The sequence below is a fragment of the Trichomycterus rosablanca genome, chromosome 4 (genome assembly GCF_030014385.1).
Source record: "Trichomycterus rosablanca isolate fTriRos1 chromosome 4, fTriRos1.hap1, whole genome shotgun sequence".
Lineage (NCBI taxonomy): Eukaryota > Metazoa > Chordata > Actinopteri > Siluriformes > Trichomycteridae > Trichomycterus > Trichomycterus rosablanca.
This window is the reverse complement of record NC_085991.1, coordinates 36,818,853-36,835,693: the sequence shown is the minus strand read 5'-3', so window position 1 is coordinate 36,835,693 and position 16,841 is coordinate 36,818,853. Positions and strand designations below refer to the sequence as shown.

The 16,841-nt window shown below is 38.9% G+C and overlaps 1 protein-coding gene across 1 annotated transcript in view; it reads right to left on the bottom strand.

Annotated features, from left to right (window-relative positions):
* The window catches only part of pcxb (pyruvate carboxylase b), a 371,478-nt gene that overhangs the window by 24,786 nt on the left and 329,851 nt on the right, over positions 1-16,841 (bottom strand). Inside the window, exon 17 of the mRNA XM_062994233.1 lies at positions 10,801-10,980. Coding sequence (XP_062850303.1) covers positions 10,801-10,980 — 180 coding nt within the window. The remainder of the gene's footprint in view (positions 1-10,800; positions 10,981-16,841) is intronic.

Sequence of the window (16,841 nt, the reverse complement as noted above, 5' to 3'; positions counted from 1 at the left end):
AGTGAGTTATATCTATCTGTAATTCAAACATTTCACAACCACACCACATTAAACCATTAATTTCCAAGTTTGATTCAATTTACACAGGTTTAATAGCTCAAATACTGTCCCGATCAGGATTGCAGTGATTCTGATGATTCTGATCTGAGTAACACAAAAGTCAATGATGTGAAGTCATCATGGACTAGTAGCCAGTAGAGAGGTCATCAACTTGATTGTTTATTTTCCTGTTTTCTCTTAACTATACCTAGGGGCAATTTCAAGTTGCCAATCCACCTAGGAACTTGATAGGTAGTTGGAGAAACCAGAGTACCAAGTGGAAATGCTAGGAAGATTAAGTTGTTTGTTTTTATTCATTAATCTTGGTGTGTGTCAATCATACAAACAACAGACAAACAAAATGCCATTTTTAACCTTCATTAACAAAAAGGAAAAGCATTATAACAAACAACTTCAATTCTATGCTTACTCAAATAAATGCTAATATGAAGTTGTCTGTTATAATGCTTTAGAAAGTTTTATGGAAAAATGAAGTCAATTAAGGCTTCAAATTAGGAAAATACTTCAATTTTATGCTTACTCAAATAAATGCTAATATGAAGTATTTTCCTAATTTGAAGCCCTAATTGACTCCATTGCCCCATAAAACTACATATTTGCATCTAAATAGACTGTGTGTTTGGTTAATAATTTAGCAAACAACATTTGCAAGAATGTGGAGAGGCAATATGTTTTTGCATGTGTTGATTGTTCTGGGAAAGCAAGGAACTGTCATGCAGCCGGTGTGAGCTTTTGGGAAGCAGAAAATAGTAAAATCTAATATATTAAATACGTTAAAAAAAGATGTGTTCATGTCATTAAAAGGTTTTGTCGATCAATATTTATAGTTACTAGTTGTAGCTAGTGTTTAGTCAAGATGTAGTTAGGACTAAACTAATTACGTTGTGTTTTAATCAGTAGGACTGCATCAAATATCTATTATTTATTAGGATTTTAACGTCATGTTTTACACTTTGGCTACATTCATGACAGGAACGGTAGTTACTGGTTACACAAGATTCAGTTCACAAGTATAATGTCAAACACAGTCATGGAGGGACGGCACGGTTGCAAAAATGAGTTACTGTATCCAGCTCAAACCGGTCTGACCATTCTCCCCAGGCCTCTCTCAACAAGTGTTCTTAGTAATACTGTAGTTCTGCTTAATGAAGTGACTAACACGTGTATATGTACAGGACTAAACAATGTATATGGAAGGTAATTTAAGAGGGGATTTAACCACATAAAAGCATAAAATAATTGGTATTTATTTGATGCAGTCAGGCGGCACAGTGGCACATTGGGTAGCACTGTCACCTCACAGCAAAAAGGTCCTGGGTTCGATCCCCAGGTGGGGTGGTCCGGGTCCTTTCTGTGTGGAGTTTGCATGTTCTCACCGTGTCTGCGTGGGTTTCCTCCGGGTGCTCCGGTTTCCTCCCACAGTCCAAAGACATGCAAGTGAGGTGAATTGGAGATACAAAACTGCCACGACTGTGTTCGATGGACCTTGTGAACTGAAGAAACTTGTGTAATGAGTAACTACCATTCCTGTCATGAATGTAACCAAAGTGTAAAACATGACGTTAAAATTCCAATAAACAAACAAACACAGTCATGGACCTTTTTGCCCAGGACCCAGGACCTTTTTGCTGTGAGGCGACAGTTCTACCCAGTGAGCCACTGTGCCACCCAACTAAATAGCAATTATTTTATGATATTTAAGTAGTTAAATCCCCTCTTAAATTACATTATGCATTGCTTAGTCATGTACATATACACTCATTAGTCACTTTATTAAGAAGAACTATTACTAAGAACACTTGTTGAGAGAGACCTGGGGAGAATGGCCAGACTGGTTTGAGCTGGCTACATTAACTAATTTTTTCAACAATCAAGGGCAACAACATTAAAAAATACCACATCAGGTTTCACTCATCAAACAGTAATAAAAATATCAGGTGAGTGTGGGCACCAATTTGACAAACATTGCCAAATAGCAGATGGTAGAGTCAGAATTTGGCATAAACAGAATTAATCCATGTACCCAAACTGCCTTGTGTGAACTGCTCATGCATGTTTTGGGGAGGTAATCAAGTTCAATGTCAAACACTGACAGGCAATTTTTCTATCTCCAGTTTACTACAAGTTTTTGGACTGTGGGAGGAAAGCTGAGCTCCCGGAGGAAATCCACACAGACACGGAGAGAACATGCAAACTCCACACAGAAATGACCTGGGAATCGAACCCAGGACCATCTAGCTGTGAGGTGACAGTGCCCACCAGAGCTCCTGGTGGAAACCCACACAGACACGGAGAGAACGTGCAAACTTCACACAGAAACATACTGGGAATCAAACCCAGGACCATCTAGCTGTGAGGTGACAGTGCCCACCAGAGCTCCCGGAGGAAACCCACACAGATATGGGGAGAACATGCAAACTTCACACAGAAACATACTGGGAATCAAACCCAGGACCATCTAGCTGTGCAGTGAAAGTGCCCACCAGAGCTCCTGGAGGAAACCCACACAGATACAGAGAGAACATGCAAACTCCACACAGAAACAACCTGGAAATCGAACCCAGGACCATCTTGCTGTGAGGTGACAGTGCTACTTACTGAGCCAACATGCCACCCAGTAGAAGTGTAGTGATCCAAATAAAGTAAACAGTAAGTGTATAGTTCCATTATTCAGGCTACTTCCCTTAACTGCAGCCATAGGGCACTTTGGCCATGAAATGAGTCGATTTGCCCTGCTCAGCATTCTTTCCACTTAGGTAAACACGTTCCAAATTACTTATTTACTATGTAAATTCTTCCAAAGTAATGTGGCTTTTTGTAATTAGATAAAATGAGCAAGCAGGGTCATATAACTCTGTGACATTTACATAAACGAGTAAATTTCACTGTTACATAATACTTAGTGGTTACAAAAATGTGTTATGTAAAGCAGACATTTCTCAAGCCAAAAAGTACAACGGTTTATGAAGAGTCATTTGTCATCTTCTTCAGTTTATTTCCTAGATATTACGATCCCTGTACCCCATTTGCTAAGGGCTATATTCATTTCCTTCACTATATTTTTGGATTTTCGTTATGTAATGCTTTTATGAGGTAGGATAGTAAATCGCATTGATACATACTTAAACACTGTATATTTAAATTTCAGTGAAGGACAGATAGCAGTTTGTTATAGACAATAGACATTAGACAATGTTGTTAATGTTCTACTGTAAACAGCAGTCTGTTCTTGCTGATGGGAGGATGTGTCAAATTTACTGCATGGCACATACTGCACGCTTCACTGCTATACAGTAGGATAAGGCATGATTAAAATTCTCACTGCTGCAAACACAATGCCACTCTGACAAACAGAGCAAGAAAAAACTAATAGGAACGCATAGTTTCGTCCTTAAAGAACTAACTGACCATAAGATGTTGACAATAAAAAAGTGACAGAAGTTAAGCTCCTGCACTGATTCTAAACAGAAGTGAAATGCTATAATTGACTACAGAAGCTTAATATAGGAGATAATGTCAAATGAGCTGTCTTGTTTTAGGGAAAATAACAGAGAAGGCAGAGGTGAGGAACAACATGAAGCAAAGCATTACCCATTTTTACATGGTGGTTGTTCCAACGACTTTATAATACACAAATTAGTGTCCAGGATTTTCATTTTATTGTTTATGCATTTTCTGTCCATTTTCTCCCGACTTTAACACATCCAATTACCCAATTCCATTATGCTTCCTTTCTACTGATGCCGATTCCCGCCCTGATTGAGGAGAGCGAGACTGACACACGCCCCCTCCAACACGTGCAGTAGCCGACTGCATCTTTTCACCTGCTTGAGGTAAGCTAAGATAATCCTTTATTAGTCCCACAGTGGGGAAATTCACAGTGTTGCAGCAGCGAAGGGATAGCAAGGCACTCAGTACAAAAAATAAACAAATAAGCAGTACAATGTATAACAATATACACATTTCAATAATAATAAAAAAGTCAAAAAAACTCTTATAAATAAAAAAAATATTTATAAATAATTACAAATAATTGCACATGGGAAAAACCACACCACAGCCGGATGGCAAAGCTGAGATTTAATACAATGTATTCGAAATCCCAGCTTTGGTGTGCTAGCGTGTTTTTCCTGCTGCACTGAGAGGCAGATTTCCTTCATTTTAAATATTCCTTTACACTTGGTTTCCTTGGTTAAACTGTTATTGCTGTTTTGGCTAAACTCTAACCCACATGAGTTTAACATGTAGTCCAGACACAAAACAGCTTCACAGCTTGTTATATTAGTTCCGACATTTATTACTTAAATAATAAAAAGCATAAAAAAGTTTTTCTGTTTGTATTAGAAACACTGAATAGCTTGTAAACAAGAGTTTGTGCATGTTCACACTAACAGTATATTTCAGATCGGCATCCTCACTGTATTCATAGTGTAGTTGCACTCTGTTGTTGGAAATAAAGGGATTTAACTGACAACATTAATTACCACTAATCAGGTAATCATTTGCATCCCTACTTGTGTTAATTACACTCAGATATGGTTATGTTGATCAGGCATATTGATATAAAAGTGTAATTAAATTTTAACCAAAGATTTACTTGAGAATGTTTAAAAGTATTAAGTGATGAGTAATTTGTGCAGGGGTTTAAGGTTATAGCAGATGAACCATAGCAATTAAAGGCAATTCAGGAATCCAGACAAGTTTACTTAGTTTAGTTCACATTGGGCAGGTGTCATGTAAAGTACTGATTTTTATTGGTCTAGTATAAACTAATCAATATTTTTACTGACTCTCATTAAAAGTTAGGCAGCATTCACTTATTCACCCACCAAAATTCATCTTGTGGACATCATTTGGATAATGGGATAACATTATTTTAAAACACAAAAGTAACAATTATTTTAACACACAGTATATATAAAGTTTTGGTACTTGTGTATTTATGTGGGCAGCTGGCCAGAGTGGTGATATTCAAACATGCAAATTTGGACACTCCACACTGACATACTAGTGCATTAGACTGCTGCACTACCTGAGTCCTCCCACCCCCATCCTTTTTTTTTTTTTTTTTAACTTCAGTGGAATTTTCTGTTTGGCCAATAGTTTTGCCCAGGAGTGTACATTCATGTCGCTGTCATAATTTGATTCTAGTTCTGATATAATCCACACAATTAACATCTAAAATTCATAAAAGATTATACAGTAATATTTAAAACAAACATGTAGTGCACAGGTGGGTGCTCAGGTTGCACAGCAAAAAAAAGTGAGGAATAATGCTTGTTATATTCAATCAGGGCGGGGATCGGCATCAGTGGAGAGGAAGAGTAATGCAATTGGGTAATTGGACGCGCTAAAAGTCGGAAGAAAATGCATAAACAAACAAAAAACAAAAACAAACGTAGTCCACAGAGGGGGAAAAAAGGCAGTTGGTTTATGGCCTACTTCACATAACTCAACACAATCGAAACTAACAAAAATGGCAGTTATATTATGTCTAAAACACTAATGCATCTCCAGCATTCAACTTTCTACTTTTTCTGTATTGCTTAATCACAATTCTACAATGCTTGACCACGGTTAGTAGTAAATTCTACTAAAAGAAGAAAAGAAGCTTGTACGACTGCGTCATTAAACATTCACATTTCCACATATCTAGTGGCATGTCACTCAAGGAAATTACAAAACAGATGTCAACCATGCATATAATGTAATCTAATCCTCACAACATAGCAAAATGATAAAAAAACATCAACATTTCAATATCAGCCCTAATGTGTCAGCCCTGTGCTGCTGCACTGCATGGTTAAATGTCAGAATTGTTGCACATTTTGCACAACTTTGCCAACCTATTTCACTTAAAGGTCACTGCAGCAGTGTAACATTATAAAGGAGGAATTCTTCCAGGAACTGTGAAGATCCTAAAAAGGTTTTTTTGTACAACACTGGCTGACACTATTGGATTTATATTACTTATATTAGCCACAGCTCCATCATTTTTACAAGTGTTATAATAATTAATACCATTAGTAATACCAGCATATAACATTGGCAGCCTGTAGCATTAAACTGAAGAAAATGTTTACAGCAAATTGTGTTTTTTTTCTGGATTAAAGTACCAAACCTGTCATAATGCAGTGTCAAAAAAAACCTTAACCGCACTGGAATTTTTAATCTCAATTGATAGCACTTGCTAATTTATGATTTACTATGCGCCATTCATTACAAAATTCTAAGATTTTTAAGTATAAAAATAACTTTTTCAAATATAGAAACACTAACCAGCACTAATTATTAATGAATTGCAGCAATACAAAAATCAATACACTAAAATTATAATCTATTCAAAATAAATGAAGTTGACATCATTAGTTCGTATAACCTAAACATTTCAGCATTTGTGCTTCAATGTATCATTAACCGAGTGACCTGTGAGATCTCACTTTATTTTGCTAAATGTTTCCTTTTTTGGTGCTTTATTTATTACTATAGACTGGTCCATTCAATGTGTTATAGTCTCACGGATGGGTGGTGATGCTAAAATGAGAGCAGAGATAGGGACTCTTTGAGTTCTGATTTGCACGCAAGTCGTACACGGGGCCACATAAGACTCGACTCGGACTCGACTCATGACTCGCACACAACAAGAGTCCCTAGCATCAGCATGTGTTAACATTAGTTACGTGTGACAATTATATATATATATAGTACAGTATCTCAGAAAATTAGAATATTACTTAAGACCAATACAAAAAAAGGATTTTTAGAAATGTTGGCCAACTGAAAAGTATGAACATGAAAAGTATGAGCATGTACAGCACTCAATACTTAGTTGGGGCTCCTTTTGCCTGGATTACTGCAGCAATGCGGCGTGGCATGGAGTCCATCAGTCTGTGGCACTGCTCAGGTGTTATGAGAGCCCAGGTTGCTCTGATAGTGGCCTTCAGCTCTTCTGAATTGTTGGGGCTGGCGTATCGCATCTTCCTCTTCACAATACCCTATAGATTTTCTATGGGGTTAAGGTCAGGCGAGTTTGCTGGCCAATTAAGAACAGGGATACCATGGTCCTTAAACCAGGTACTGGTAGCTTTGGCACTGTGTGCATGTGCCAAGTCCTGTTGGAAAATGAAATCTGCATCTCCATAAAGTTGGTCAGCAGCAGGAAGCATGAAGTGCTCTAAAACTTCCTGGTAGACGGCTGCGTTGACCTTGGACCTCAGAAAACACAGTGGACCAACACCAGCAGATGACATGGTACTCCAAACCATCACTGACTGTGGAAACTTTACACTGGACCTCAAGCAACGTGGATTCTGTGCCTCTCCTCTCTTCCTCCAGACTCTGGGACCTTGATTTCCAAAGGTAATGCAAAATTTACTTTTATCAGAGAACATAACTTTGGACCACTCAGCAGTCCTTTTTGTCTTTAGCCCAGGCGAGACGCTTCTGACGCCGTCTCTTGTTCAAGAGTGGCTTGACGCCAGGAATGCTACAGCTGAAATCCATGTCTTGCATACGTCTGTGCGTGGTGGTACTTGAAGCACTGACTCCAGCTGCAGTCCACTCTTTGTGAATCTCCCCCACATTTTTGAATGGGTTTTGTTTCACAATCCTCTCCAGGGTGTGGTTATCCCTATTGCTTGTACACTTTTTTCTACCACATCTTTTCCTTCCCTTCGCCTCTCTATTAATGTGCTTGGACACAGGGCTCTGTGAACAGCCAGCCTCTTTAGCAATGACCTTTTGTGTCTTGCCCTCCTTGTGCAAGGTGTCAATGGTCGTCTTTTGGACAACTGTCAAGTCAGCAGTCTTCCCCATGATTGTGTAGCCTACAGAACTAGACTGAGAGACCATTTAAAGGCCTTTGCAGGTGTTTTGAGTTAATTAGCTGATTAGAGTGTGGCACCAGGTGTCTTCAATATTGTACCTTGTCACAATATTCTAATTTTCTGAGATACTGAATTTGGGGTTTTCATTAGTTGTCAGTTATAATCATCAACATTAAAAGAAATAAACATTTGAAATATATCAGTCTGTGTGTAATGAATGAATATAATATACAAGTTTTACTTTTTGAATGGAATTACTGAAATAAATATATATATATATATATATATATATATATATATATATATATATATATATATAATTATTATTTTAAATATTCTGCTCTCTAATGATGCTCCAGCCATCTTAACCCGCAACGCATGCGATGGGTAAATGTTACAGTCAGCTTCCGGCGTAGTGATGAAGCGTCGCTCCCTACTCCCTACACAGTATAAAGTTCACTTCATTTGAACATTTTAATTACCTTTGGATTGGAATCTCACTTAAAATGGTGGAATACCCTACATAGTGCACTTCACAGGAACAACTGGGGTGAATGGAACGCTCCTACAGAATTGGCACTAATGGATGAAAGACCGCTTTCTGAACCAATCAGAACTTCTGATTTTAATTTTTAATAAGAAATGCTGTTATTTGCATTCATTCAGTTTGCGTCACGCAGACGATTGTTAATGAAACTCTTCATTGGCTTTCTAACGAGTTAGTGTTTTACTTTACAACCGGGAAAATGGAGGTTTTTAATTATAAGCAGATATTTACAAAATAACGGATTATATTCCTAATGGGACAACACGCGGTTATAAATTTAATAGCATCTGGAAGAACATAAGCTAAGGTAAGCAGTGGCTATGATTTTTTTTACTGTGTGTTGGATTTTGGCCGCCGTGCCGTTATTTATCGTCCGCTTTTGTTTTGCAATGAAAACAAAATGTATCAGTTTAAGCTTTTAAATGGTACCTTCTTGTTACGAAAATTACATTCATTTGCACAATGACTAGGAAAGTTAAAACGCAAAATACAGTTGCTAACTGTTGTACTTTTTATCTGAACTTACATATTATTTGTTTATTTCTACGCTACATTTCCAATATATGTTTTGTGTATATTATATTGACTCGTGACTTGATTCAGACTGTAGTCTAAAGACTTGTGACTTGACTCGGACTCGTATTTTGTGACTTGTGAACATCTCTGCTGTACAGTAGACATGGCAAAATGCTTATCACTGGTCCAATGGGATAAAATATTTCCTTTTAATGGTTCTAACAACAAACCATTAGTCAGACAATTAGGAAGAACTAAGAAAATGCACTCTTGAGGCCAGAACCACCATTTGCTTGTCACTGCAGATTACTGTTGGAGGAAAGATGAAAACAGGGCAATTCACTTTAATACTTGTGTTTTTAATGTTTAATATAAAACTGTTTTATTTCCCCTTTCTCGTTCCTTCCGTTTTTTCCTCAATTTTGTCATTTTCAATTCCCAATTGTGAATCCGCTGCTGAATCTGATCAAGGAGAAAAGGATCACCCAGGCTCCTTATCACCTGCCGGTGTTGCGTTCCCACAAAGAGCCGTATCGTGTACAGAGAGCCATGCTAGGCTCTGTGTGACTCCCACCACACTTGTTCAGGAGCCTGAACCAGTCTCAGAGATAGCATATCACAGCAGCAGCAGCAGGAAGAGATTGCGTCTGACCTTTCCTACTTTAAACACGGCCAATTGTGTTTATGTGGACAACCGGCCTGGTGGTGGCTCTGCTGATATTCTTGCCAATTCTGATACTTCACCGTGGCTACCCAAGCACCCCCTGTTTTCGGTTTAGTCAATTTTGTTACGCCCGGGAGTGTATTTATATATTTTTTTCTGCCTTGTTAGAATATAATTATAGTTTTGAATATAATTATAGTATAGCGGGATTATCAAATCAAATCAAAGTTTTAGCACAAATATAGTCATATATGGTACAAAGCAGAGAAACCGTCAGGTCACATGAGAAATAAGGTAGATTATGCTTTTATTATCTCACTGTATGCACTTGTGTGATGTGTCATTGTAAGTGTGTGCTAACACTAACACACACTAACACAATAAAGACTCAGGAACAGGAAAAATCTGCAAACCCAATTAGAATAAACCAAATTACACAAAAACTCAGAACTAAATATCTGAATTATTGGGAAACTGAAACTAAAGCTCAAAGTAAAATGCAGTGTTGTTTGGCCCTAAACAGATGCTACACTACAGCACATTATCTGAGCACAGTATCCGACCTTAAATTAAGAAACACCTTGACGAGATACAGACTGAGCGCACACGACCTGGTCCTGGCTGCCCCGGGAGGAGAGGCTGTGCCAGCACTGCACTTTCAGTACAGTAGAGATGGAGCTGCACTTCCTCACCCAGTGCACCAAGTATGCACTTCCTCACCCAGTGCACCAAGTACCACCACATCCGGTCCCAATTCTTCCCCAAATTTAACACCGTCATCCCCGACTTCAACTCCCTCCCAGACCCCGACAAGCTGCCCCACCTACTGGGGGAGCACAGAGAGAGCTGCACACTAGCAGCACTCTACACACACACACCTGACACCAGGTGAAGGACAGTGGGTGACCATGTCTCATACACACACACACACGCACACAACAAACGTTTATGACTACCTTATTATTGTAAATGTCACATTTTTTATTGTTATTATTTGCACTGTTTTTATTAATATTTTATTCTATTTTATATTTTTGCACCTGTAACTGTTTTGTATATTTTTGTTCTTATTGTTATTTTTATTATTTCTCTGTAACTGAGCTTTGGCAATACGAATGTCCTTATTTGTCATGCCAATAAAGCTTCTTTTGAGTTGAGTTTGAGTTGAGTGTGCACAAGTGTTTTACCTTGGACCTAAAGGGCTCAGGAAAACCGCCGTGAGGAATGCCAATGTGTCCCTGTAGAAACTCCACCACCGAAAGAGGGAAAGACAGCTCATCTGCCCTTTCCTCCACCTCTGTCCGAGAGAGATTGTTCTGAACCATAAACTGTGCCAGGTCGCCCACAATCTTTGATGAGGGTGTTACCTGCAGAGGTTGAAGAGATAGACACAAAGGAAAAGAACAAAGATGTCAATAGGATATTTAGTAGTGTATTGACATGAAAGGTCTGTATCCAACAAAATGACAGTGACAGATTTTCTGGAAAACATAATGTGACAAAGATCAGAATTTTTGGTGAACGTGGTTCCCATGAGTCCTAAAAAAGTGCCAAAATAAAATGATAACAAAAATAGAGGAGCAGAATAAAGGATATTAGACAAGCAATGTAAAGACATGGTGCAGACGAAGTGGGGAGCAGGTGGGTGGATGACAAATAGACACATGACAGACTGTGTGTGTGTGAGGGAGGTTCGGGTAGACACGAAACGTTAAATGTCAAGGCGCCTTAAGTTCGGCCAAGGGTTCCTACTGCAGCCAAACCACACACCATAATGCTGCCTGTCAGCTGACAAGCTGTGCTGCAGCAATAGGCAGACAGAAAGTAGTAGTGGTATCGTTAATTAGAAAAACACTGACACTATAGGGATTAAATTATCCCAGCAAAGAAAACAAGATGCAACACATCAGTTTTGATACAGATTGTGTTAAAGATTAGTAAAAGCCAATTTAGGTTAAGGTATTTGACACTAATAAATAAATGTGTCTGAATAAAAATGGCAATGGGCGCGCCAAGATTCTGAACACCCCAGTTTGAATCTTGGCTCCGTTACCGGTTGGCTGGGAGCCATTTAGTGGGCACAATTGTCAGCGCCTGCAGCAGACACGGTGGCCAATTTTGAGTGGAAGTGGGTGGGATCTTCAAACGCTGTGCAAGGACCCTGGTCAGCAGGCCGAGGTGCCTGTGCAGAAGCACAGGCGTAAAGAAGGGGTCTGCTAGGACTGCGCACTCATCAGATGGCACGTGAGCAGCAATATACCCTCCTCAAACGCAATCAGGGATCCACAGCAGCGGAAGACAAATTGACTATGCAAAATTGGGAGAAAATGCATAAATAAATTAAAAAAATGGCAGTGGTTAGGTAACTACTAAACATGGGTAACATAAACCATATTTTCCTATATTTATGTCTGGATTTTTTTTTTTTTTTACAAAGTTTGCCTGCTTTTGCCCCAATTATTGTTTGTGTCTTCATTAAGGTTGCGGTCCACCTGTAAGACACTGTAAGTACCACTGTAAGACACTGTTAATGTAAGTACCTGTCTAGCTTGTTTAATACACTTTATTAAAGTGTTTAATACACTTTATTGCTTTTTTCTATTTCATTTATGCATTTTCTCCCATTTTATCCCAATTTAGCGTAGTCAATTTGTCTTCCGCTGCTGGGGGATCCCTGATTGCAGTCGAGGTGGGTATATTGCTGCTCATGCCTCCTCCAACCCTCGTGCAGCCCTTAGCAGTACCCTTTTTCACCTATGCACTCTGCACAGGCGCTTCTCTATCTGCCAATCAGGGTCCTTACACAGCGTTTGAAGACCCTACCAACACGGTCCGGTCATCCCGCTCTATCAGAAATGGGTCTGCTGCAGGAACTGCCAATTATGCCCGTTAGATGGCGCCCAGCCGACCGGTGGCAACGGCGTGTTTTGAACTAAGGAGCTCAGAATCTCGGCGCTGGTATGCTAGTGGAACATCCCACTGCGCTACCTTGGCAGTACTTTATTGCTTTTAAGTTTCTAAATTAGATTGTGTCAGCTGTATATTGCAAAAGCAAAAAAAATCCTGCTAAAACACTATAAAGACCAGATATTGCTAAATAATGATAAATATGAACACCAGCAACATGTTTTTTTTTTGCAGTGAAGCACTTAATTATTCTTAGCATATACAGTATTAGGTGCTGTTTTGCCTCTAAGAGTAAAAAAAGAGAAACTCCACAAGCATATATTACAAATTATTTCACTGAAGGCGTAAATGACTAGATGAGTTATTTTGCTGCTTTTATAGTTTGTTTGATAATTATCCTAGCAAAGTCATTTGCAGTTTAAACAATGACAAATACTTAGAATTAAAATGTAAAGCTTGATGGATGGTGTAGTTACACCATCAATACTCAACATGCTTTCTGAGGCAGTAATTTAGCTCCAATTGGTTTGGCTGTCTTCTCTGAGGCTAAAATAGACTAATTGTGCACTAGCTGCTACAAAAAAGAAGCTGAAAAAAACCTGGCCCAAAATCTATAGCATCTTAATTGAATATGGGTTTTGTTAAGTGTCCAATGCTTGAGCTAACTCAGGCCAAGCTTCTGTCAACATCAGTTACTCAGTGTCAACCAAGACATGAGACTAAGACAGGATTAAGACAGGATCAGAGACATGGAGAAGCAGGGCTGGTATGAAATACAGACTCACACATATACCCACATACAAATCCTCTTATATACTTCCTCTCTCACTCTCAGAGTGTACACTTCTTCCTGTCTGATTGTGCTGTGAATCTCCCACCGGCTGACAGGGTGCATCTGTTTGCCCACTGGCAGGACAGCGAGAGCTTTGAACTCCAGCAGTGGTGGTGGGTGCCTGTAGGTGTGTGTGTAACTGTATCCAGAATAGATGGGCCGAGGCAGCAACTGTGTGTATGTTTGCACAAACTCTGAAGTCAGCAGTTTGCAGATATAAATAATCTAATAATTATGATCTAGGGCAGATTGAATGCCATTATTGGTCATATATAAATATACATGTGTACAGTACAATCAAATGAAGCTGGTGTGGCAGAGCTGGAATTCAAACACACAGCCTTTTTGTTGGTAATCCACAGCTCTACCCTCTAGACTACCACAGTCCCAAAGAGGAAGATACTGTCTTGACACTGGATGTTTAAATGAAAAGTCTTATGCACTACTGACTGAAAATTTGTATGGATTGTCAAATATAATGGGAAATAACACACAACAAATAACACACAACAAATAACACACAACAAATCACACACACACACACACACACACACACACACACACACACACACACACACACACACACACACTATGTTGTGCAGGAAAGAAGCCCATGGCAATGTAAGACTTGCTTGACATTGCGCCTGTATTATATAATCTTTCAGACCTTTAAATCATTTAAGCTGTATTTCGGAAACTATTTAGAATTTGATGTCTGCAATACACTCCAAAAAATGGGATAGAAGTATATTTAGTACTGTGTTCCATCAGCTTTAATGTTTTGGGAACTCTCTCTCACTCACTTAGTCTTAACCAACTTATCCAATTATAGTCGTGGGCTTGGGCTTGATGGAGCCTATCCCAGCTTTTCAATGGGTGCAAGGCACACAGTAACACCCTGGACGGGGCGCCAGTCCATCGCAGGGCAGACACACGTACACACCCACATACACACACCCATTCATCTATATTCAGTGTCTCCAATTAACCTGACTGCATGTCTTTGGACTGTGGGAGGAAACCGGAGCACCCGGAGGAAACCCATGTGGACATGGGTAGAACATACAAACTCCACACAGAAAGGACCCGGACCGCCCCACCTGGGGATCAAACCCAGGACCTTCTTGCTGTGAGGCGACAGTGCTACCTACTTAGCCACCGTGCCGCCCTGTTTTGGAAACTAAGGAAACGAATTGTTGCAGTTTTTCTCCATTCTTGCTTAATACAAGACTGTATTAGCTGATCAACAGTCCGTGGTTGAAGCCATGCTGTTGTAGTGTGTACAGAATAAGGCCTGACTCTGTCTCACTGAAAATAACCACCACCGCTCTCTAAAATAGTAATATACACCTTCATTTTAAAGGTACCTTTACAAATAGGTAGTTACTGATGCACCCCCATACCATGACAGTTGTTGCCTTTTGCATCTTTTGCTGACAGTCTGGACTCATCTGACCACAGAACATGTTTCCACTGTCATTCAGTCCATCTAGGATGAGCTAGGGTTCAGGGAAAGACAAACCTACAGCTTGTAGTTCAAGCCGAAGTTTCATTTATACTGCTAAACTAAATTAAACCTGCTGATAACGTGACCTAACAGCCTCGAGAAAATTAAGCTAAAACATGAGCAAGTATAAACCTATGACTAATCAAAGGCTAATTCAAGTATGTTAAAGGTCAAGCAGCATCAAGCAGCACATTTTCATTAATCTCTGATTTCACCTCACATCAATTCTTATTCTAAATATAACTAAACATGGTGAAAGTGATAGCAGGAGTCTACGAGAATAATGATGGAGTCACAAATAGAAGCAGGCAGTAATGTGCTATTTAAAAAATAATCAAAAAAATACTTGTGATGATTTAAATAGATGTCAATGGATGATTTTTGGATGTTAAATTCCAACACTAAAATATTAAGAAATATTTGTTTATGTACTTTTTATGCACACAGATAAAAAAAAATCACTGTGAATAATCTGAAGTGCCATTTTCTTGCATTATTATTAGTATGTATTTTATGCTGTTTAGTGCATGTGTATGTAAAAAGAAAGTACTACTATTGATGTGTTGCTGATGGATTATTATAAACAGAAATATTAAAGTTAAAAAAAAAATGTTATTTATGCATTTTCTCCCCTTTTTCTCCCTTTTAGCGCGTCCAATTGCCCGATTGCGGCATGCTTCCTCTCCACCAATGCCGATCCCTGCTCTGATTGAGGAGAACGAAGCTAACCCACGCCCCCCTCCGACACGTGGGCAGCATGCCGTATGCATCTTATCACCTACACTTTGACGAGTGCAGTGCAGTGCAGTGAAGCTCAGCACTGTGTACAGAGAGACACACCCTGACAGCACTCTTTTCTCATCTCTGTGCAGGCTCCATTAATCAGTCAGCAGGGGTCGTAATTGCATTAGTTATGAGAGAGAGAGACCCTATCCGGCCTAATCCCACCCATATCTGAACAACAGGCCAATCGTTGTTCATGTGGCTTCTCAGCCTAGCCGGCAGGCAGAGCTTAGATTCGATACGATGTATTCGAGATCCCAGCTCTGGTTCCAGCGTGTGTTTTTACCGCTGCACCACCTGAGCAGCTAAAATTTTAAAGTTAATCACAATTTAATGATTTTATGCTTAAATAAGCTACTACTTTTACCAGTGTTGATGTGCTACTGCTAATTTTGACTCTGCCTGTGACAATCTAACATTGTTGAGTCACAACTAACCACTAGGGATGTAATGATACACTCTACCCACGATGCGATACAATTCACAATACTGGGTTCACAATACGATTTTTTCTCAATTTTTTAAACTGAAATTGAAGACAAATTATGACAAAGTTTCCTTTTATTATTTCTCTTAAAAAATAAAATAAAATACTGTATATGTGATTATCTTTCATTTATCTTAATAATGAATGCCTTTTTATTTCTGAAGTAGGTACAAATTGCAAAACAATTTAAATTAAGCCCAATTTGGCTGAAAACCCCCGAATCTGGCAACCAGGCTTATAGCGTCAGTGCCCTCTGCTGTTTAAAGTGAATATCGATTCATTTTACATGTCAAATCAATTTGAATCGTGGAATTTTGGAATCAGTTATTAACTGTATTGTGGTGCATCGTTACATCCCTTCTAACCACTATTTAAATCAAATGGCTCTAGTCTAGTTGTATTATGTATTTTTTTGATACAAATCCCATATAACAACATGCTACTATAATATACAGTATTCACTGTCTGTGGTGAGTTATATTTACTGTCTGTGGTTACTGTAGAAGTACCTTTGCAGAAGCTTTGTTTGAAGAGCGCAAATCAAAATCATTTTAATTAAAGATTTAATTGTGATTTGAGGTACTGTAATGGGACCGGCAGTGATCACTAATAAAATTAGAGTCTGGTAAAAGTGTTTCCCAAAAATTGGCTATGAAGTGTGTTTAAATTAGGCCAGCTGGTCCACAGCTGTTTGAAAACCCTGTAATCAACT